Source organism: Colossoma macropomum, unplaced genomic scaffold, assembly GCF_904425465.1.
Source record: "Colossoma macropomum unplaced genomic scaffold, Colossoma_macropomum, whole genome shotgun sequence".
Taxonomy (NCBI): Eukaryota; Metazoa; Chordata; class Actinopteri; order Characiformes; family Serrasalmidae; genus Colossoma; species Colossoma macropomum.
Window position 1 is genome coordinate 39570001 of NW_023494790.1, and position 25594 is coordinate 39595594.

A 25594-nucleotide genomic window follows, 5' to 3' on the forward strand; every position below is an offset into this window, starting at 1 on the left:
CTGACAAAACATAGCAAAACGTTATGCTGTGTTACTTTTTACTGTCCAGTGTGGTCCAGAGGAGGAAGAGTTCCTCTTTTGAGTCTTGGTTCCTCAAGGTTTCTTCCTCTTGCTCTTAGGGAGCCACTGTCACTATTGACGACCCGGATTTTCCTGTAAAGCTGCTTTGTGACTATGTCTGCTGTAAAAAGCGCTATAACTTTGTTTATTTAAACGGAAACAGTGCTGCATTGAACGCTGTTGTGATATACAAGCATTGCAATTATGGCAGCTATGAAGGCCGTTCTTAGGCCCAGTGCCATTTCGCCCCTCGCCCCTACCACTCAGCCCTACCCCTCCATTTTGCGTGTTCACGTCTAGGGGTAGGGTGTCCTGATTCTTGTTGAGATAGAGGGGGAGGGTGAATGTTAGGGCTACATGACCCTCCAAACGGAGGTTTTTCAGAGACTCCAAACAGAGAGTTATGAGAGAAAAAGATAAAACAGCAAGATGGAGAACAAGAGACCAAAGAAACCCACAAATGTGAGAATTTTCTCTTTTAAAAAATTACGATAAACATTAAATTATCTTAGTTTAATGTCGTTTCAGTGTATTTTGGTCCTTTTCTTCATAACAAGCATAAAAAAAAAAATCACGTAGTGCTGATGTCTCGGTAGCTAGCTAACTTTCCCGTTCCACCTTAAATGGTGCAGCAGTTACATTCTGGCACCTCAGGCATCAGAAGTGCTGCTCCATTTAAGGTGGAATGGAAAAATTCGAACAAGAATCTGGTGAATATCTGACTTCAGCTTCATATCACTGAAGAATTAGTGGTGAGTGATAATAAATAACTGCCCCCCTCTTTGAAGTCATATGATTCCCTAAATGTAACTAAAGCCCAGCAGTGAGGAGCTGAACTTTACCCTCCTCTGCTGTCACTGCAGACTGGCAGGGTCTCCTACAGAGCAGCGCTGGTAGCTGTTAATGAAGTGATGCTCTTTTTATTTGAGGGTCCCATTTCAGAGGGAAGATTTCAACCACTACCCCTTCTAACTCTGCTCCAAGGGGCAAGGGGACACTCGAAAACAAGGGGTAGGGGTAGAACTAAGAAATGGGACTGGGCCTTAGTTCTGTTTTCACAGAAAAGTTTTGGGTGACTATTGACTTTCAGTGTTTTTTTAAGCAACATTCGCCTTGCAGCTCCAGCTCCTAAAGATGGACATCAAACATGTCTCGGCTAATCAACTACATAATTGGGGTTAAGTGGAAACTTGTTTACAAGATTTTCTGAGCCATTCCTTTAAAGAGCAAATGTTATTTATAATGAAACAATAGAAAGTACTGGAAGTGTTCCAGCATGTTTTAACCCTATGTAGTGCACTATGTAGGTCACGAAATTGGCTTCTAAAGCCAAGTAGTGCTTTATATGTCCAATAGAAAGCCATTTGTATTCCACTATAAGCTGCACGACTCACTATATAACACACAATGCACTGTTTGGGTGTAGAAGCAGTAGTTTCATGGCCTGTTCAGTGCTCTGTATCAGCCGTTTGAGATTCAGCCAGTTTGAGCTTCTAAAGCTGATAAAAATCGCTAGTTTAACTGTAAAGAAATCTGAAAATTCATGGTTGGTGCATCCCTATTGCGAAATGGATATAAGGTTCTAGGTACACAACAAATTAACAGTCCATTAATTTAACTTTCCTATTATCTTTGGGCTCGATTGGACCCCATTCAGTGTTTAACACAGTCAAACTGAGCCCGTTGAACACTGAATGGGGTCAAATATTTATGGTGACAACTGAGTAAACATAACATTAACATGATATGTTTTCCTGTATACATTTTGTATGCACCTCTGTTTGGGGTCAATTTGATGTTTTAGCTGCAAAAAAATATAATTAATGTCATTTTACACATATTTGTTTTGGTTGTTTTGGATGATACTCAGGTCACTATAACATGCAACTTATAATCTTTAAAAAGCTTCCCTCTGCTTTAGAACCCCAACCTGTAGCACTGCGAGAACCACAGATAGTTCACACCACACGTATTATATTTCCCAGATATTTAAACTGCTGGTGTCAAACTGACCTCAAGGATGTTAGATGTTAGTAAATTTGAAGACAACAGGAGGGTTAAAAAAAAGGTTTTTCAAAGAAACATCAACCAAAAGCATCTTTAGGGAACCAGAAGTGGTTCGTCTAATGGCATCGCTCCTTTTTGGCACCTTTATTTCTAAGAGTTTAATATTTTAATAAATAATAAAATCCTATTAAAACACTCGTTATGACCGCTGGATCCCGTTCAGATCTTTCTGCAGAAGATCTTTGGCACCAAGTGCAGCTTCTGAACTCGGTGCACAGTTGAGACTCACTAATACACGACAGTACAAACACACAAGAACAGGTTCTCCTGGTGATGAGGCTGAAGAGGAGCAGTGGTTCAGCAGTGCAGCAGTGCAGATTCTCTCCTTTTCACGAGCTGCAGTGCTTCCACTGGTTCCGCTGGTGAAGGTCTGGATTGAAATGTGGGTCCATTCTGTGTGACTGGAGCTCATATGGCCATGGCCTCCTTTCTGTGCGGAGGGCTGTCCCAGACGATCCCGTCTCCACAGGGCAGGTGACTGGAGGGTAGGAGCACCCGCGTTAACCAGTGACTGTTGGAGAGAATTAAAACAAAAGGGAGTGATTAGGTCACGTACAACACTGTTTAAAATATGCTGCATTTAATATACACACCGGTCAGGCATAACATTCTGACCACCTCCTTGTTTCTATGCTCACTGTCCATTTTATCAGCTCCACTTACTATATAGGTGCACTTTGTAGTTCTACAGTTACAGACTGTAGTCCATCTGTTTCTCTGATACTTTGTTAGCCCCCTTTTACCCTGTTCTTCAGTGGTCAGGACCCCCATGGACCCTCACAGAGCAGGTACTATTTGGGTGGTGGATCATTCTCAGCACAGCAGTAACACTGACGTGGTGGTGGTGTGTTAGTGTGTGTTGTGCTGGTCTGAGTGGATCAGACACAGCAGTGCTGCTGGAGGTGGTCATAATGTTATGCCTTATCAGTGTGTGTGTATATATATATATATATACACACATACACACACACACACACACACACATATATGTACATACATACATACATACATACATACACACACATTTATTAATTTTATTATACATATATTAATTTTTCACCCATAGTTTTAATTGTATCTGCTAAAATATGGCCGTTAACACAGCAATTAATACTGACATTTTTGGTTGCAGCATTATTCAATTTATTAAGAGTGGTTTGGTGTGAAATGGTTCTGATGTCTTTACAGTGGTGGTGATAGGAACCAGGGGTCGCCATGACTACAACACAAATATAGACATTTTATTTACTATCCAGAACCACCAGTGAACCTACACGAGTCTTCTGAGTTTATATGGAATGTTGATGATGGAAAATAGTGGAAAATCTGAAATCTGAAAATTTCTTTGGGGACTATTTTGCCTCACAGCACCCTGCATATTTTATGTATCCCTCCACCATGAATGGCGTTTAAGGCAGAAATCTACTCAAAATTATCATAAAACAGTGTCTCAGTCATCAGGCAGTGAATTCATAACCATTTCATGTAGGAACTTTCTGTGAGGGAGCTTTTAGAGGTGGACGTCTGGTTCCTATCATCACCACTGACTCAGTAAGTTTCTCTAGAACGGAGCGTTTCACACCAAACCACTCTGAACCGCTCTGTTTACATCTAAACCACTTAATTATGCAGAAATATTGAAAAATCTGTGGAGTTGCACTTTAATGTGAAAGCTTAGATGGTTGTTCCGCTGTGGAACCCAATATGAGTCCCTTGTTTAATTATATTACAGTAATACAGACCATACTGATTTATCAGATCACAAACAAAACACATGTAAAACATAAATAATTGAGATTAGCGACAATTTAATTGCCTTTTTTTATTCACTCTATAGCGAAGAAGTCAGAACTGAGTTGCGCAGCGGGTCCCATTAATTTAGTGCTTTCTGTTTTTTACATTTATTCGCCTCAATCAGCACAAACAGTTTTCAAATTTTGCTTGTTATGACACAAAATTACAATGAAACCAAACCACAGTGGAAAAACGACTGCAGTGGGATTAAATAACTGAGATCAGATGATTATGTAATAATAGCACCAGCCCTAATAAAAACATAATAACACGATCTGTATCAGACTCTGTTAGAGAGTGAAAAGGTGCACAAAAGAAAAATCATACCTGGACTTCTCTACACCAAACAGTATCTTCCAGTTATTTATTTTTCCGTAGTGATATGGATTCCGGAACACCTATAAAGACAATTTATTATTATTATTATTATTATTATTATTACTACTAGACGTAGTGCTTTATAATGTAAAACAGTTTAAAAATGTAATCCAACATGTTTTAAAGTCAAAAATGACAATTGCAGGAATGTATTGCTGTGTAATGTGTTTAGTAGGGGTGTGATAAAACGTTGATATTGCGATATATCGTATCACTTTGTTTTGCGATTAGTTATCAATACACTACTTAATGACTCCACATGGTGGCGCTACGGCGCTAGTCAAACGAATTGTGTAAACCTGCAGAGCAGAAAACGAAACTCACAGGGGAGAAATGGCCGATAACGGGCGAACAAATCAGACAGGAACCGTCCTCTTTCAGGTGGAAGGTCTGGGCAAATTCGGCTTTTCAGCATTAAAGGGACAAATTAAATAGACAAGGACGATTCGCAAGAACTGTCTGGTTAAAATAAAGTACACAGGCAACACAGCGACTTATTCTGTTTTTATTAACATTATTCTGATCTGGTTGTTCAGAAAACAGTTAACGCTGCCACAACTCAAAGTCGGCCTACAATGAATACAGCTTTGACGTCCCCGAGGGCTTCCAGTATTACTAAGTCTATCGCTGGGTTTATTTGTAAGGAGCTCCACCCATACAGTGTAGACGAAAAAGGAGGTTTTCACCAAAACGCTGTAAACACTGGTTTTAGCGAAGCACAGTCGTGTTCTACCTTTAGACAGTTTAACCCCAGAGCTGTTCTGCCTTCTGGCAGTTTATGGCTGTTTTACACTGGAACGATGACTCACAGTCAGTGTGTTAAAGAGGCCTGAAGCTAAGCTGTGCGCTTCGTTTCATACTGGTTGTCAAATTCTGTGAAACTAACACAAATAAATAAATAATTCCTACTATTTGCCTGTTTAGGAGTGTTTTATTTCCTTCAGTTACACAGATATCGTGATCGAGCATCACAGAATCGCAGTATTGTGATGTCATCATTATCGTGGGCAATGTATCGTGATAATATCGTATCGTGAGATGCCCTGTGATCCCCACCCCTGGTGTTTAGTGCTGTGTTTTTTATTATTATTATGTACAGTATTGTGTGTGCCTGTGCTGTGACTGTATCTAGAACATGCTGTTCTGCCTATTTTTGTTTATTCCTACATGGTCACGTCCGTCACACCTGTCACTTGTCATGTACAGGCTGGGCCTAATCTTGGCATCAGTCTAGTCAGTCCAGCCTATAAAACTGTGTCAGTCCACTGGCTAAATGTCACCTTCTGCTCCCTGGTTTCTGGAGGGGTTTGGGTTCTTCAGTGTTCAAGCTAATGTTATTTACAGTGACTACATAATAACAAGTGTTTCTCAGTGTTGCCAAAATTAGCGAGGATAACATTGCATGAGTTCTGTATAGAACCCTTTTCAAAAAGGTTCTATATAGAACCCTCTACAGCACAGTGATGCACATTTTCCATCAGCCTGAAAACCCCTTTTATGAGGCAAAAAACCCTTCAATCATGCAAAGGGTTCTTTGAAAGTTCATGGTTCTATATAGAACCATTTTCTTTACTAAAGAACCCTTGAAGCACCATGTCTTTTTAAGAGTGTAGCCTAAAACTCAGTGGCTACATTAGTCACGGTTGGTTGGCACCACAGTGATTCCCACTGGTTGTATGGCGTGTTTACGTAATGCATGCTGGGTAATGTAGTCCTGAATTCTGATACAAAATCCAGAATTATGTGCAAATGACAACTGCGTTGGAAGACATCTTTCAAGTACATTACCTGTGCTATTCATTCATTCATTCATTCATTTATTTATTGATTAAAATTCCAGGTTATAGTAAACATGTCAGCCTGCCTCCCACTGAAGCTCTGCAGGTGTGAATGAGAACATCCAGTGAGACTATTAGTAGAACCTAAACATGCAGGAAGCCCACCTTGCCCCGCTCCTTCAGCCGCTTCTTCTCTTTGCGGTTGATGTGTCTCTCCACGCTGGTCTCTCCTCTGGTGATGAGCACAGCATGCCAGATGGTCAGTCCTCCCAAGGCAAGCGCCACCGAGCTGAGATCAATAAAAACATTTCATTTAACGCCTCGACCTTAAGAATTTAATCCCCTTCAAATGAGTTTTTTAAAGAAGCAAAGCAGAGTCTTACCTGGTGAGCACCCACAGGTACAGAAGGCTCTTATGAAACAACCTCTCCTGAGCCGTGAACGAAGGGGGAGGAGTCTGATAATAGCTCTTAGGGGCAAACAGAGTAAAAAGGAATAAAAGAATTAGAAGAAAACTTTATAAAAAGTAAACGAGCGCTTATGTAAATATCTAAAAACGTACATATTTAGTTACGTCACAAAGAAGCGGGTAATTAAAAAATGAGTTCTAAGTGGCAACACAAGGATCATACTGGAAAAAACTAGCACGACATTCAGGCCTTTATATGACTATTTATACATTACACCAAGTGTTCTGACCGGAGGTGGGCAGGTAATAGTCCCATTCAATCAGGAAAACATCCTGGTGAATTCCTACTTTTCTGAGTGTTTTTCAAACAATCAAAAAAATAATCCCATTTTAGTCTCTAACGTTAAACTGACAATTCCGTTTTCGTATTAAAGGGTCAATCCGGCCTAATAATCTAACCACGGCTTCATCTGTGCCTAATCAAAACTATTCCCACTCTCCTCCTACACAGCGGAGACACAGCGTCCCCCGGAGCTGTTTAAAGACAAGAAAATCACCTTCTGATGATGCATCTTGAAGGTGGGAGGAGCTACAAGCATTTGGAGCAGATATAAAACGGCGCTCTGATCGCTAAGGCGCCGAATATCCTGTCTGTATCTATTACACTCTTAAAAAGATGGTTCTTCAAGGGATCTTCAGCAAAGAAAATGGTTCCACGAACCATGAACACTCCAAGAACGCTTTTGCATGATTACAGGGTTCTTTGCATCACGAAAGGGTTCTTCAGATTGATGGAGAACGTGCCATAGATGGTTCTGTATAGAACCTTTTAGAAAATCGTTCTATATAGCACCCAAAAGGGTTCTTCTATTGTTACGGTGTCAAGATTGTGACAATAGAAGAACCCTTTTGGGTGCTATATAGAACCCTTTTCAAAAAGGTTCTATATAGAACCCTCTACAGCACATTGATGCACATTTTCCATCAGCCTGAAAAACTCTTTTATGGGGCAAAAAACCCTTCAATCATGCAAAGGAATCTTTGAGAGTTCATGGTTCTGTATAGAACCATTTTCTTTACTAAAGAACCCTTGAAGCACCATCTCTTTTTAAGAGTGTAGCCTATAACGCAGTGGCTGCATTAGTCACGATTGGTTGGCACCACAGTGATTCCCACTGGTTGTATGTTGCATGTTTATGTAATGCATGCTGGGTAATGTAGTCCTGAATTCTGATACAAAATCCTGATTTCTGCCTGTTGAGGCTGAGAGACACAACGCTGCGCTGTATTATGTTACATAGTTGTAGGCCAGAACGTCCCTATTAATTTGCTGGACTGTTTTACTTTTTCTGACTTCACACTTTGGAGCTTTACTATCTTATTTTAGACCAAAGGGACCCAAAAAGAGAAGAGTAGGATTTCAGGACCTATTCAAAACTTTCACATTCAAAAAAATCCTTTCCACCCTAAATGGTGCAGCAGATACACTCATAATGTACTATTTAAGGTGGAACTGAAAGATTCGAGAAGCACTGCTCTGTGCTGACAGTTCCACTGCAGTTCTATAAGTGACTCTGCACTTCAGTAGTTTCTACTCAAGCCGTATTTTAGAACGGTACCTTTACTTTTACTGCGCTCATCACTGTTTCACTGCAGTAATACTTTTTATCCACCCACCTCTGGTTCTGACCAGCCTAGTACCACCACCACGCCACGCCCACTACCAGCACCAAACACAGGCTGCAGTCACTTTACGTAATCTAAAGTGCGGACCGAGTCTGTGGAGACGGCTGTGAGTTCACTGGTAAGTGGATTGAGTTCTTGGCTCCTCTTGGAACAGCCGGTACATCTCAGACCTTCCCTGAATACGACTACAGTCTGCCTGACGTGAAATCCACTTAGCTCTGCCACCTGGAGTCGGTCCGCCAATCAGATTACGCCGTTTAAACCCAGCCATGCGAGGTAAGAGGCTAGATAACTGCACACAGCCATGGTGATTCAGTCTGTCCAGTGAGTGCTTGCAGCCTCTCTGTTCTACCTGCCCTGTCGCATATCCGGGGGGCACGAGGCTATAGAGGACCCCCGCCCCAAACACTGGCTCTCCCTGCAGGTGCACCTCAGCATAGCCGTACGACTGCAGGAACAACAGCGCCAACACGGTCACATCACATGCCATCACTTACGGTCCCTCAACAACACAGGGATTCCCACTGGTTGTATGGTGTGTTTATGTAATGCATGCTGGGTAATGTAGTTAACATTAATGAATGTAAACACAAAAAGGAAATACACATCCTGAGTTCTGCGAAGAGTAGAAGAGTAGGATTTCAGGACCTTTTCAAAACTTTCCTTTCCACCCTAAATGGTGCAGCAGACACACTCATAATGTAGTATTTAAGGTGGAACTGAAAGATTCGAGAAGCACTGCTCTGTTTTATAACATGTTATAGCACCACTTCATTCAGTCTACCCAGCAGCTTATATCTGGTACTCCTTTATTTAGATCAAAGTCTGGTCTGTATGGATCACTGTGCTGAGTTGTAAACACATTTGGGACTTTTAACTGATCTTGGACTTTAGATTTTGTTTTGAGTGACTCTATACATTAATTATGTTCATTTATTAAAACTAATGATTAAACATTCCATTTTGTCACTACCGAAACAATCATAACTCTACCAAACTGTACCAAATGTGTCAGTAGTGACTGTTTCAGTGACAGTTTTAGCTCATTCTGAGCTCAGAAACGCAGCCAGTACAGACCAGCAAACACAGCTTTGAACAGCTGTTCACACAGAAAATCGTCATATTTTACATTAAAACACTAAAAAGTGCTGAACTGCAGAAAATATGACGATTCTTAATGTTCCACACTGATTTTCAGACTTTGGGACACATTTACTTCAAAACAATGGGATCTAACTGCTCACCATGTGGCCATGAGGGACAGGGATGCAGCCTCACTTCCTGCTCTAAAATGCAGGGGCGTGGCTAAAATAGGGCTCCGCCCATTGACTTAAACTTTGTATTTCATTAGTGACATGAAAACGTAGGATAGCATTTTTTTTTAAATATTTTTTTATTTAAAAATTAAAATTGTAATAAATCTTTTTTGTAGTCTTTCAATTTCACTTTAAAAGAAATAAAAAAACAACATTGAAAAAAAAATTTTCACAAGTGTAAATTTAGGGATTAGGGTTTGGGACAGTCTCCTCCCTATAGAAATTACCCTATACATGATGATTGTGATATATATTTGCCTTATTGCTATATCTATTAATGCTTTGGGTTTAAATGGATCAGAACATGATCCTTGTAAATATCTAAGATCTGAATACTTCACTGTTTTTTAAATGGTCTATACTGTGGTAGCACAGTTTGAACTAAGGTAACACACTAACCTCCAGCACATTTATAATAACTATTTATTCATTTTATCACAATTTTCTTATGTATAGTTATAATCTTTTTTTTGGCACTCAAATACACTAAGAAATGATCTTTAGCGTATGGGACACATATTGAGTTACATGAAGAACTTCTTAACTGTTAAACCACGTCTGTTTTCTGTAATACGCGGAATTAATGTCTATAAGGCTTTATAATCAGTTTAACTCGGCGCTAAAACAGGTCAACATCGCTGATGTTAATGTTTATCTCACTACTAACGTTAGACTCCCGCCGCTCACTGTCGCTGGAGTCAGCTCATTCAGACACAGCGCCACTCAGTGACCGGAGGACCCACTTACACTCAGTTTGGGGACCTTCGAAGGGGAATTCCACCGATTTCTCAAAATTCTCTACATAATTAAACGGTTAAGATGTAAACAGAGTCGTTCAGAGTGGTTTGGTGTGAAACGCTCCATTCTAGGGAAACCGACAGAGTCAGAACTGTTCATAGTGGTGGTGATAGGAACCAGACGTCCACCTCTAAAAGCTCCCTCACAGAAAGTTCCTACATGAAATGGATATGAATTCACTGCCTGATCCCCGATATGTTTTGTGTCAGGTTTAAGATAAGGCTTTGGCTTAAAATGTATTTTTTTTTAAATACATATTTGTGGTAGAAGGATACATGCTGGGCGTTGTAAGGCAAAACAGTCCTTGAAGAAAAACTTTTTTTTTATCACTATTTTGCCATTAAACATATTACATAATAACTCAGATGTGTGTGAGTTCATTAGTGGTTTTGGATAGTAAACAAAATGGCTATATTTGCGCTGTAGACACCGTGGTTCCTATCACCACCAACAATCTGTCTACAATGAACCATTTAATGTCTAACGATTTTGTTCAAGCTTTGCTTGGTGATAACTTAGGACTATAGAACATACCTTGAAGTGTTAGTGACTTATTATTAGACTTAGCTCTAATGCAATAAACCCCATAAGTCAGCTCACACTACCTAGAACCTATAGGAACAAATGCTGCCAATTTTACACTATTATAATGTGATTTTAGTGAATTAATTCATGCTTAATAATCTGCATAACAAGACCTCCACAAAGCGTTTATTGCGCATTATTACAGCTAATGATGTACTGATGCTGGTCATGGTGAATAAAGCTTAATGCACAGTAAATGAAACAATTAAGAACAGTCAAGAATCAGGCTTTAATGAACAAAGAACAAGACTAAGCCCCAGAGAGCAGATTTCATGCCTACCTCAATGGCATTGTAAGCATCCAAGAACATGTCTTTGGCGCTGATGCTGCAGTAGATGCAGCCCATGGTCATATAAAGGCAGAAGGAAAAGAAGTAGCGATGGTTGAAGTGGCCCACGCAGTTATTCAGCCAGGCTGCAGAGAGACGGGTTAAGGACAAAATCCACACACAGCGTTCAAAACATGGCATTTGGGTTGGAAAGCTAGAAAAATAGAAATAATTAAATTAACAATAAGAAAAAAGGATACGGCAGTGGTGGTCCATTTTCAAAACACACCTGCGAGAAACAGAAAATACGTCATATGGAATATTTAGTATTAGAAACACGAAGACTTTGTTATATGAGTGAATGTTTTGCATGTTTCGGTGATAAACGATGCTTTGAAAGAATGTTTTTCCACACAAAACTCTCCAAAACATTTCTTTGTTGCTACGTTCTTAAAAAGGATAGTTCTTCAAGGGTTCGTTAGCAAAGAAAATGGTTCTATATAGAACCATGAACACTCAAAGAACCTTTTTGCATGATTATAGGGCTCTTTGCATCATGAAATGGTTCTTTAGACTGATGGAAAATGTCTTGTGTAGGTTCTTTATAGAACCTTTTTGAAAAGAGTTCTGTACAGCACCAAAAAGGGTTCTTCTATTATTACGATGTCAAGATTGTCACAATAGTGGAACCCTTTTCAAAAAGGTTCTACAGAGAACCCTTTAATCATGCAAATCGTGTTCATGGTTCTACACAGAACTGTTTTTCTTTACTAAAGAACCCTTGAAGAACGATCCTTTTTAAGTGTGTAGCTTTGTGCACGGGGGGGTGGCATCATCGAGGAGAAGTTCCTCCCCAAACTGTTCCACAAAGTTGGAAGCACAGAGTTCTCTACAGTGTGACTCTACTGTAATACAGCCCCGGCTCATTATCCCCCCTCCACCAAACACTACAGTCAGAACTTTGCGTTCAGGCAGGTTCACCTGGCATCTACCAAACCCAGATCAATTCATCAGACTGCCAGATGCTGAAGTGTGAATCATCACTCCAGAGAGATGAACATATCTGTTACAGATTAACTAACGATACTCAGGGATGCTAATGAGAGGCTCCAAAGACACTGCGCAACTTAACTGTTCCCTCTCTGCTCTTTTTAAAAAGGCGCTCAAGCCGAGCCAAGAGGGAATGAGAGCTCGTAGCTCCGCCTCCTCGTCACCGCCCCCTGCTCGCAGCTCGTCCGCCAGGCTCGAACGTAATGCTAATTAACGTGGCCTCACTGCAGGACCGGAGGCTCGCCTCGGGACTCGCGCAGCATCCCCCTCTCACTCACGGTGTTCCTCTCCCCGCCATCCTCGCCGGGCTTCGTCTCCGCTCGGAGCTTGGGCCCTGCCTTCCTGCCAGCTCTGGCGGCCGCCATCGGGGCCTGGTGCACGGGCGCACGCCACACTGATACTAACCAGTATAAATATTCTAAATTATACAGAAAGTTTTATTTCACTAAATCTATATGAGTGGAGCGTAAAAGCAACTTCAGCTTCTTGTTTATTGGCTCTTTTCTGCAGCGCTACCTATGTGCTATAGCTGTGCTCTGTACTAGCTACCCGCTGCAGTGTGTAGTTTCTTGTCTGGAGTGCGGTAGCCTTTAGGCAGCAGCAGTAGTCTTTCTGTCTTTCTGTCCTTCGTTCTTTGGACTAAACACAACAAAAACTCTGACCGAAATGTAAGACGCAGACTCTACACCGCCCTCTGGTGGAGTACAGAGGTTAGCAGCTCATGACATTTCATATAGCAATGCAAGCATGAGCTGCATTCTGAGTGTTACGGCAGGGGGCGCTATAACGACAGCCAAGCCTGTCAAAGCGGTCTTGCACCGCCAGTGTGTTTCTGAACCATCATAGCAGATGAGCAAGTTGAATTCCATGCAAAGATAAACATAAAAACATGATCCATTATGGCCTTTTCATTCCAATAAAAAAGGTAAAGCAGCTCACTCCCCTCTACTGTCCACGTTTAGCTGCTGAGGCTGTTGGATTGTCCTCTAGCGCCCCCTTCAGTACTGAGTGTTTTAACCACCACGGTAACATAAGAACGCATGGTGAGGTGAAAGAAGGACCGGGCGTTTGCTATGCATTGGCCGAGAGCTGTTGTGTTCGGGTTCTTGCGTTTTGTTGTTTCTAGCCTTAAAGAGAAGCTAATTTGCATATCAAAATCAAATTCACTATTACATTTTTAAACTTTCATGACAATTCGAATATTCGAACACCCTTACGTACCTGTTGCAGATACTGCAGTGGTGCGTTCTTGCTGGTTTGGGAACGATACACTTTTTACAAATGGTCACTGTAGGAATATCGCTCTTCTCCTGAAAGGAAAGAGATATAAATGCTGAATTCTGTTAACAGCACCAGTGATGCATCTAGATAAACACTGCTGACTGAAAATATTAATATTTGTGGGTCAAAGGTCATAGTTTGGGTGCAGCTAACTGATTTAAAGCCCCATTGAGTCACTGAAGAAAGCAGTACGCACCTGTGGAGGACATCCAGGGGAGGTTGTGGTGGCTTTGTAGTAGTGAAAGACCACCATTACGAGGTTCCAGTGGCCGTAACAGAGGTGCCAGAGGATCCAGTGAGCGGGGTATGTGTCTATAATCAGCGGGAGGACGCAGAGGTAGACGATCAACACCACGGAGCTGGTGAGAGCAATCACCAGACACACAAACACCTTCAGAGAGACAGACAGACGAGCGTTAGAAATGGGAAAAAATGAAATATTATGCAGATACAGTATGTTAATTTGTTACTAATCAGGGGTGGCTAAAATATAACATGGAGACACTTTCACTTTTCACCTCAGTGTCACTGCTGGACTGAGAATAGTCCACCAACCAAAAATATCCAGCAAACCATCCAAAAAAACCATCGCGGATAAAATATTTTTAAAAGTCTTATATAGTGATGAATACAGCGAACCCATTTCCCAGAGCCTGATTCTTGATCTTCCGTAAAACAGAAATTCAGGCCAAATCAGAAAACTTATAAACAAAACACCTTCATAAAATCACTAACATGTAAAATGTACCTAAACATCACCTTTAGCTACGACACGAAAATAACGTGAAGAAAAATAATAAGGAACATAAATAAATTACAGCTAATTAACACAAATCAGTGAAATAGCTGAGAATGCTGTGAAGCTCCGCCCCCTACCCTTCAATATCTATATCACTTAGAACTTTTAAGTCCAGATATATCCTAAAACTGCTATTTCAGCTTAAAAAACACCCAAAATGACAATCAAATGTCACAATTCGCAACTGACCCCTGACAGTGAAGTTTATATCGACTGATATTATCGGTTATCAGAAATGTTAGCTCATTAAATTCACTAATATATCAGCATTCTCATATTTACTGGGCCCCAGTTACTGGTTTCATTATCCATATTGGTGCTCGAGGTGCTCAAACACGACCTGAGCTACAAACAAGCAGAAACTGCAGCACTGCGAGTCGTTTCGGGTCACTCACCACGCCAAACCAGCGGGTCAGGTTGTCCACCAGCCAGTAAACGGGTTCGAACATGGAGTCGAGGACCGTGTCCCAGTTGGTGAGGGTGTTGAAGTAGAGGGAATTGAGGATCACTTTTCCGTAGTTCCACAGATCCCGGAGCCTCCCGGGCCGCTTCGCCCGTCTCCGCCGTGGACACAGCCGGAACCAGCGCAGGGAGAGGTGCATGACCCGGGAGAAGTACCACTTCCAGCTGCGCATCCCCCTCCTGAAACACACACACCACATACAGACCACATCAAACACGGAGCCTTAGAGAGAACCGAGAGAGCATGGATCCATCCACACCACATCGCTTCACAGCGTCACCAGCACAAACACAACTGAGTGCACCAGCGACTGAGATTAACAAGTTACGGCAAAACTCATTCACTGCCTGCTAGGGCTCGGCAATATGACAATACTTATAATTATCATGATAAATTACATCACAATACCTTTTCTGAGTGTATCGTGGACATCATCAGTACTTAAAAACACTCCCAACTGCATGACTGATTACAAAGACAGCATAATTAGTCCTGTTTAGTTAGATTTAGGCCCAGTCCCATTTCACCCCTCGCCCCTACCACTCAGCCCTACCCCTCTGTTTTTCACGTTCATGTCTAGGGGTAGGGTGTCCTGATTCTTGTTGAGATAGAGGGGGAGGGTGAAGTGTTACAGCTACATGACCCTCCAAACAGAGGTTTTTCAGAGACACTTCAAACAGAGAGTTATGAGAAAAAACGAAAAACCGGAAAGATGGAGAACAAGAGACCAAAGAAACCCACAAATGTGAGAATTTTCTCTGTTAAAAAATACAATAACCACTGTATTATATTAGTTTAATGTTGTTTCAGTGTATTTTGGTCCTTTTCTTCATAGCAAGCTTAGAAAATCACTAGTAGTGCTGATGTATCCAGTTAAATTTCCCATTCCACCTTAAATAGTCCAGCAGTACTGATGCCTGAGATGTCAGAATACAAATGCTGCTCCATTTAAGGTGGAACAGGAAAATTCGAACAAGAAGCTGGTGAATATCTGACTTCAGCTTCATATCACTGAAGAATTAGGGGGGGGTGATAATAAATAACTGCCCCCCTCTTTGAAGATCATATGATGCCCTAAATGTAACTAAAGCCCAGCAGTGAGGAGCTGAACTTTACCCTCCTCTGCTGTCACTGCAGACTGGCAGGGTCACCTACAGAGCAGCGCTGGTAGCTGTTAATGAAGTGATGCTCTTTTTATTTGAGGGTCCCATTTCAGAGGGAAGGTTTCAACGACTACCCCTTGTAGTTCAGTTCCAAGGGGCAAGGAGACACTCGAAAACAAGGGGTAGGGGTAAAAATGAGAAATGGGACTGGGCACATTACATCACAGTACAATTAATTGTATTCATAGTTTTTCATTGTATTTTTAAATGCGGCACTACTTTGGTCCAACTTTACAGACGTGAGAAGAAGAAATCTCGTCACATATCGTGTATCACGAAAAGTATGGTGGTATTATGTCATATCGCACGGCTCTGATGTCAACATTATTATTATTATTATTATTATTATTATTATTATTGCAACGCATGTCAAATCACCAGTTTAACAGTTCAGTGCGGTTACTTTCCACAGGGTCACTTAAAATAAGAGGGCTTTAATACTGACACAGCCCTACAATTCCCCTCTTTTAAAATCCCTACAGTTAGTTATACGTGTGATTTTGAAACGTTGCTATTAGGGCTGAAAGATTAATCGTTTTTATATCAAAATTTCAATATGAATGCAATTTTTATTCAAATCTTATAGTCTGTTATCAACAACGCTGATGTGTTGCAAGTTTTAAATAAAGGAAATTTAACCTAATAACTGGTGAACTGCTTTTAGATTAATTCGACTAATCAGAAGCAGCTAAACGTCTGTGTGCTGTGACATCACAACCATGATTAACTGTCAGGCTGTTGTGTTATGTAACTTAGATACTGTGTTAAGCCTTCAAGCCTCAAGCCAGATGAAGTACACACTGGTCTTCTCAGCCCAAAAAGGCCCAAACATCAATATATAGAAAACAATCGCAATTAAAATCATAATCGCAGTATCGGTCAGAAAAATCACAATTAGATATTTTTCCAAAATCGTTCAGCCGTATTTGCTACTTCTCTATGAATCGATCAGCCGTTTAGGATCAAAACACTTCTCTGATCTACCTGAAGAATACAAACCTCTCAGATCACTCTGCAGTGCTGAACCAGGCATAGCGAGGCAGCATTTAGATCACATGATGCCCAAAACTATCCGCCAGAACATCTCGGATGCGCCTGAATTTGGCCATCTTAGACCAGAGTCCAGATTAGATACTTCTCATAAAATGTATGATTGGCTTATATACAGTACCGTGCAAAAGTCAGAGACCGCCCTTATTTATTTAATTTCCAGTCAAAACTGCCTTCAGGTACCAGTTATTAATATTTCAGGAGATACTTCTGAGGAGATAAGATGCAAGATAATCCACTTACATTAGGAAGGAGAACGTCAAAGTCTCCAAAACAAGAGTTCAGAAACTCCTAACAACCACCTGGAAGAGCTGGTTGACCCCAAAACTGCCCCCATGAGATAAACAGCACTTAAAGCTTTCATCTCTGAGAGAGAGGAGAAATTCAAGCTGCTTCAGATCTGAAAACATCCACAGGTGTTTCTGTCCATCCTTCCACTGTGAGAAGACGACTCAGCGCTGTGGGTCTGAAAGGATGTGTAGCTGATCAAGAAGAACCTCACTGAGAGAAGGAGACGGACACATCAAACAAAGAAGCTGAACAATGGACTGACCACCCCAGAGTCCAGACCTCAACACCACTGAATGTGTTTGATTACTTCAGAAAATCATCAACCAGCTTCTAAGAGTGGGATCTTCTGTTAAATCTGCTTTCTGACCCTGAAAAAGAAATAACTTGTACTTGTATGTAATTAAAATAATGAAATCAGTCTCTGACTTCTGCACCTGTAAATAAACTCATCTTACTGCTGTTACACACACAAACACAACATTACGTCCTATGAAAATCCAGTATATCCATAAATAAGCTATGATGGAGCATATTCAGACTATCCCAGCACTCAACTCACACAAATTAGTCCAATTATTCAGATGTGTAAGGGGCAGTAAGGGTTTCCTGCAGTACACCTAGAATATAAGCTCCTACTGCGCAACTTTAGAAGGTAAATACAGACTCAAAGTAACTGAGCTGTCGAAAATAAAGGCGGCTGAAAGGCGAAGTAGTGGACCGTGAGGTTTCTCAGTCTACTTCATCAGTTTTTATTAGAGAGATAGTCCTACTAAGTCCTCCGATAACTTGACAAAACTCAAGAATAAACATTCTTACCCAGTTTCTAATTTCCTGCTTCCATTAAAAAGGACTTCAAGACGGAAAAAAGCTCATTAAATCATCTTAATCAAGGAAGAAAGCGTCTTCAGTCTTCATCGGTCATGTCCTGCAACGTTCCATCACCTCGAAGGACGTCCTGGTACGTCTGCGTTTTCAGATAAACAGAAGCATCTTGAAGTTGACCTCGTTCTGGACGAAAAGCCAGAACCTGTAAATATTTTAGTAATTTCTTCCCAATACACCTTCCATCACCACGGCCAACTCGGAACGGAAGACGCAGGACCACTGTAACCCTGCACTCAACGAACTTCCTCCGGGGAAGAATAAGGAGTCACCCGATACAGGATCATTTCATGAAAGTGAGCGGGTTATTGGCTCCGAAGATAAGAACGGGTCCTATGTGCGTCTTGCAGCTTATTAATTGTTAAAGGGGCTTTCAAAAGCGACGGGTCGTCACGCTGCTTCCTGCTAATTTCGGAATAGGAGAAGGTGAAGCTCTAAGTGCCTCTCAACCAGCGGGAGAGGCTGAACGTGTAGGTGGCTTAAGTAAACCTGAGAAAGCCCTTAATTAAATGCAGGTGTTCCACGACAACCTCCCGCATACCTGATCCAGGCCCTCATCACATAATCTGCGTTGAGAAAATGGGCAACATTATAATAATAATACACTATAAACAAAAGAAACATGGCCTAAAGCAGGGGCATCAAACTCAACCACTAAAAGGGCCATATTAAAAAATCTCAACGGAAGCTGTCTGTTTTATTTCATTTTTAAATTAACATTTTGCTATAAACTGAACCGACTACTGTTTATTGAAAATATGCAAAAACTTTAACAGACAGTTGTAGCAGACCTTGAATTATTGCACGAATGCTTGAAATATTCACCTGAAATACAAAACCTGGGTGTGTTCTTAGACTCTGAGCTCTGTTTTATCTGCATGTAAACACAGACACTAAAGTAGCTTATTATCATGTGAGAAATATCACTAAAATCTGGCCTTTTCTGTCTCAGAGCGACGCAGAGAAACTTGTTCATGCATTTGTTACAGCAGAGTTGATCACTGTAATGATCTTCTTACTGAACTTGCTAAGAAAACAATACATCCTTTACAACTCATACAAAATACATCAGCATCCTGACAAAAACAACACAGAGATCAGATCAGTCCTGCTTTAAAGAGCTGCACTGGCTGCCTGTGTCGCTCAGGATAGAGTTTAAAGCTCTGCTACTAGTTTTTAAAGCTATAAATGACCTTAAAGCTCCACTTACATCACAGAGCGTCTGTCTGTTTATGATCTTAGACCTGCAGATACTAAACTACAAACACCTTCAGTAAAACACAGAAAACAGAGAGACTCTTTCAGTTGTTCTGCTTCTAAACTGTGGAGCTCAGTTCAGCTTTTATTAGACAGTCGAGCTCAGAGCTCACTTTTAATAAACACCTCAGCTCTTTAACTCAGAGCTTCAGTAAAACTCTACGTCTCATGGTGTTTATCCTTAATATAATCTGTGTTATTTTCTTATATGATTCTAAATAAATACTAGATGATTTCTTGTATAACTGTTTTATCACCTGTCTGTAAAGCACTCTGAGCTGCCAACAGCATGAAAAGTGCTATATAAATAAAAATTATTTTATTATTATTATTATTATTATTATTATTCAGAATTTAAATGTCTCCAGGAGCTCAGTCTTTTAAACCTACCTATCTGCCTGATTTGGACACCTGGAATCCTTTCTTTGCTACAAGTTCATTAAGACTTGGACTCAGTGTTTATATTGGCTGAACTGCAGTTAGTGTGTTTGGTGATGTGACAGGTGTGGAACTGTGTAGAACTGAGGTGGAACCACTGTCCCATTGATTGTTGTTGGGGTGGGAGAGTCGGAGCACGCATTACGTTGCAGTGCATGCTGGGGACCTTATGTTTGACACATGGGGCCTGAAGGAACAGTTTACCACAATTATCTCAAATGTAGTCGATCGGTCAAGCTGTGTTTGGTGTCTGAAGTTTACATCTTTAATTTTAGTGCTGGAGCTACGAGGCTAATTATTGTAATGATAAGGTTTCACCATCATCAGGTCAGTGAAAAACTTAAAGGGGAACTCCACTGAGTTTTCAAAAAACTCCTGCATATATAAGTGGTTGAGATGTAAACAAAGTGGTTCAGAGTGGTTTGGTGTGAAACGCTCTGTTCTAGACAAACTTACAGAGTCAGAACTGTTCACAGTGGTGGTGATAGGAACCAGACGTCCACCTCTAAAAGCTCCCTCACAGAAAGTTACTACAGGAAATGGTTATGAATTTTTTTGTGTTTATGTTTTGGCTTGAAACGTATTTTAAACCATTTATTTTAATCCATTCATGGTGGAGGGATACATGCAGGGTGTTGTAAGGCAAAAATAGTCCCCAAAGAAAACTTATTATTTCAGATTTTCCACTATTTTCCATCATCAACATTCCATATAAACTCAGAAGACTCGTGTAGGTTCACTGGTGGTTCTGGATAGTAAATAAAATGTCTATATTTGTGTTGTAGTCATGGCGACCCCTGGTTCCTATCACCACCACTGTAAAGACATCTGAACCATTTCACACCAAACCGCTCTGAATCTCTCTGATTACATCTCACACACTGAGTTATGCAGAAATTTAAAAAAACAAATCAGAGGAAATTCCCTTTAGGTTAGTGTTGAGGGACACCTGGAGAGTCACTTGTTGCATTTAGAGAAGCCTAAACATCTGAAGGTGGTCAGTGGCTGATATGGGGTGTGTCCTTTCTTGTTGACCGGTCTCGGATGATCAGTCTGTGCCGTTTTGCTTCGTCAGTGGAACTTGCCTGAATGAAAATGACAGTAAAACCTCCACCGGCGCTCATTAAAGTTACTCATTGCTCAGTTTGTGGCCTATAATTCAAACACAGTGCTTCAGTATGTCTCTGAAGGTGAAGCTCAACAGCCTCGGACCCCGATCATGTCAATCAACAGCCTAATAAGCAAAATCCTTGGTCTTATGGAAAAGTGTGGGACTAGGAAAAGGAAATAGACCAGGGGTCGGCAACGTGTGGCCCCGGAGCCACATGCAGCTCTTTTACTGCCCTGTTGTGGCTCCACAGCTGAATCAGATTAGTAGGTAAAAATAAAATAATCCTCCTTTACAGTAAAATAAAGCTCTGCTGATCGTTCAACACAGTTTAACAATAAATGGTCTTAAACTCTGGAGTTAATGTAGAACTGCTAATTCACCCTTTAACCCTGAAGATCAGCGCAGACTGCTGGTCACCATAGCAACACAGACAACAGTCTCGCCTAGCTAGTAGCTAACGAAACGGCAAAGAGAGAGATTTAAGACGAACATCGATAATTTGGAGACGAATTGACTTATTAGTGTTTATAATCACTCCGCCTGGTTTCCTGATGCATTTAATCAACAAGAAACTGACAAACACTGTAAAGTTGCTAAGCTGAAGTCAGTTTCTTGTTCACCAGCTTCATGTTCGAATTCTCCCGTTCCACCTTAAATGGTGCAGCAGTTACATTCTGGCTCCTCAGGCACCATTTAAGGTGGAATGGGTAAATTCAAACAAGAAGCTGGCGAATGAGAAGCGACTTCAGCCTCGTAAAAAGTCGAACGTTGAGAGACATTTTACAAGAAACTTCTACTTTTGTGGAAAAGTTTCCTGCTGGAGATGCGAGAAAAGCGACTATAGCTAAGCTAAAATGAAAAGCGTACAAAGTCTGCGTTTTTGTTAATATTTTTTAGCCTATACAGCACATCAGCACATACTGAGACATGTTTACAGCCAAGATGGTGAAACATTACTTCAAAAAAATGGACATAAAATATTTTGGCTCCCAAGGTGGCTTGACTTTTGCTGAAAGGACAAATTGACTCTTCTCAGCATTTGGGTCGCGACTCCTGGAATAGGGTGAAATGGAATAGTGGATGCTCTGCACTAGGGCTGAACGATTTAGGGAAAATATCTAATTGCAATTTTTCTGACCAATATTGCAACTGAGATTTAAATTGTGATGACTTTCTATAATTTAAGATCCAGGCCTGTTTTGGGCCGAGAAAAACCAGCATACCCACATTTTTTGCCCGAGGCTGGGTACAGTGTGACTGTCTGACTGGCAGTCAGTTGTGCTTGTGTTGTAATGTACACAGTATTTGCTCCTGATTTCTGATTGGTCGAATTCTATAGGCAGGTCACAAGCGCCATTTTATTAGGTAAAATTTCCCCACTTAAAACTGAGGCCAATGCTGTTGGTAATACAGGCTATAATTAAACTTGCACTCTTTCAAACGGCGATTTCGACACTGAAGGGATGAACAGTGCATGTCAATCAAATTCACTGTGTAGATAACATCTCAACACTGTACACCTACAAAGCCTTCACACCGTCCTCCACCTGTCTGCCCTCGAAGGGCACAGAAACCCAAAACCTGCCCTGGTTCCACTGCCGTGGTTATGACTGACATGCTGGAACACAGCACTGGGTCACTGTCACTGTCTCTGTTAACCATCTGGACTTTCACTCCTCATAAATCTCACTTTCTACCACAGCAGCTCCGGCATTATCACTGGCATCATCACCGACAGCTCTTCAGCACCAGACCTGGTGTGCCAAGCGTTTAAAGGGCCCATATCCCACATTTTAGCTCTTATTTTTCCAACTGAGATCCCTCTTTTTTGATGTTTGTGTGGGTTTATGTGCCAAAAACAGCCAACATGATCCTCTCTTTATCCCTTAGAATTAAACAGACTGTGCCTTTAAGACTGAGATATGCAAATGAGCTCCGTTCTGACTGGCTGTGCCTCATTCAAAAAGCAGCCCAGGCTGAAACACTCCTCATAACTTCATTATAAATAAATGGGCGGGGCCAAACTGCTGTCAGGTGCATATGCAGATATATGTAAATATGTTGGCTTTTGTGACATCACAAATATGTAAATATTTTAAATATATATAATAATATAATAATATTATAAAATATATATAATATTATTATATTATAATGTATATTAGTCTTAAAAGTATAGCCTGTTCTAAGCTTTTTGTTATGTCACAAAAATATTTAAAATATTTACATATTTGTGATGTCACAAAAGCCAACATATTTACATATATCTGCACATGCAGCTGACAGCAGTTTGGCCCCGCCCGTTTATTTATGTTGACGTTATGATGGGGCAAAACTGCTGTCAGCTGCACATGCAGGTATATGTAAATATGTTGGCTTTTGTGACATCACAAAAAAATCAAAACAGGCTATTTTTGCTGTTTAGTTTATGTATATGGACTGTATGAGGAACAATACAGGAAAGCCAATCAAAACAGGGCTCATTTACATATATCAGTCCTAAAGGTATTCAAAATTCAGTTTTCTGTGATATGGGCCATTTAACTTACGCCACCTTTTTAGCTGACTTATATAAAAAAGTGTATAAAATCTGAGAATGGTTCTATGAAGAACCATGAGTTCCATACAGAATCATTTCATGCTTAAATGTTTTTGTGTGGTGAAAAGGTTCTTCAGATTGATGGAGAATGCGTTGTTTGTGGTTCTATATAGCACCAAAAAGGGTTCTGCTATTGTTACAAGCTTGACATCGTAACTACAGAAGAACCTCTTTAGGTGCTACACAGAACCATTTCCAAAAAGGTTCTAAATAGAACCATATACAACATATTGTCTCTATCAGTCTGAAGAACCATTTCACCATGCAAAGAACCATCTGAGCATGAAATTCCCTTTACTAAAGAACCCTTCAAGAGCCACCTTTTTAAGGGTGTAGATGTTGAACATTGCTGTGAGGATTTGATTGAGCATCAGTGAGGTCAGGGACAAATGTTGGATGGTCAGTTCTGGATCACAAACTCCACTCCAGCTTCTTATTCCAAAGGTATAAGGATTCTTACCCGAATTTTCCCGTTCCACCTTAAATGGTGCAGCAACCAAGCATCCGTACACTGTGTACATGACAACACCACAACCAACAAGCGCAGCATTTAAGGTGGAACGGGAAATTCGAATAAGCAGCGGGAGAATAAAGGACCAGCTTCAGCTTTAAACCCGAACGCCGCTCGTTAATAAGGCGGTTTGAGCTGCTTACCGTGAAACTGCCGGACCGTCTCCCTCACGGCGCTCAGCTCAGCTCATTTCTGACTGAAGACGAATTAAAGCCGCTCTCCGTCCCGAGCGGTGATAACCACCCCATCCAGCTCACCGCTGCGCTGTTTCCTGTCTGGTCTCTCCTGAACGCGGCTGATTCGGCACTGAGCGTTCACGCCATTTCAAAATAAGAGTCCGGGTTCGCTACGAAATTGTAGACTCGTTTGATCTGTATCCCAGTAAGAGATACTCAAGAAAAGCACAGAAAATGACGGAGCCCCTGAGGAGACATGCTGATTATTTATTAATAAAGCGTGACCACAAATTAATATATTGAGGCCATGAATGACTGTATCGAGGACACAAATTACTATACTGAGGAAACAAACCATATCGTGGCCATAAATTTATATATTGAGGCCACAATTCACTAAATTGAGGCCATAATTTAGTATTGTAAGGCCACAATTTACTGTATTGAGGCCAAGTATTTATTTATTGAAGCCACAATTTACTATGTCGAAGCCATAATTTACTATTTTGAGGCCACAATTTGGTATTTTGAGGCAACAATTACATATATTGAGGCCACAAATTACTATATTGAGGGCACAAATTAATATATTGAGGCCACAATTCACTATATTGAGGCCACAAATTGATACCTTTAGGCCACAATTTACTATATTAAAACCACAGTTTAATATATTGAGACCACAAGTTAATATATTGATTTATAATTTTGTATTTTGAGGCCAAAAATTTTACATATTGAGGCCACAAATTAATATATGGAGGCCACAGTTTGCTATATTGAGGCCACAAATTATTATATTGAGGCCGCAAATTACGAGAACCTTAACTCACGGCCTCAACATAGAAATTAGTGGGCCACGTCTTATTAAAAAATAATCACCATGTCTCCTTAGGGGCTCAATAGAAAATCAGCCAAAGAATATAAGATCAGTGGAAAAACAAAGTTATCCGAGTTTAGTAACTACACACAGGAAAGGAGTGGCTGATCATCTGAATCTGTTATGCACAATCTGAGATACGCTTTTCTTCTGTCATGATTTTCATGTTTTGCTTGGAAAACACTTAAGTGATTGTATTTGTTGCTATACTTAAATATTTTCTTTTGGATTTGTACTTTACTCAAGTAGTATTAACAATTTCCTACTTGTGCTTTTACTCGATTACATTTCCAAAAGAAAAAAAGAAACTTACTTTTTAAATCCTTACCTTAAATTTCCATTCAGACCTGTGAAGCACTCGTTACAAATCTCAGAGAACTTTTTATAAAATGTCTCTTGCCTGTTATTCAAGTTCCAGAGCATTTTTTTTTTTTTTCATTTTTTATTAAAACACCCAAACCAATTCTTATTAAATGTAAAATTTTACTTTTCTCTCTTATATGA

The 25594-nt window shown here is 40.6% G+C and overlaps 1 protein-coding gene across 1 annotated transcript; it reads right to left on the reverse strand.

The window, feature by feature from the left end:
- Positions 1 to 926: 926 nt before the first annotated feature.
- Positions 927 to 24406, reverse strand: zdhhc16b (zinc finger DHHC-type palmitoyltransferase 16b). Its single transcript, XM_036573359.1, has 10 exons — positions 24178 to 24406; positions 14665 to 14911; positions 13667 to 13861; positions 13411 to 13499; positions 11400 to 11428; positions 11152 to 11285; positions 6461 to 6546; positions 6243 to 6366; positions 4249 to 4319; positions 927 to 2638 (listed from the first exon to the last, which is right to left on the reverse strand). The coding sequence occupies exons 2-10, from the start codon at positions 14902 to 14904 to the stop codon at positions 2536 to 2538; spliced, it is 1071 nt and encodes a 356-aa protein (XP_036429252.1). The 5' UTR covers positions 14905 to 14911; positions 24178 to 24406; the 3' UTR covers positions 927 to 2535.
- Between the last annotated feature and the right edge of the window lie 1188 nt (positions 24407 to 25594).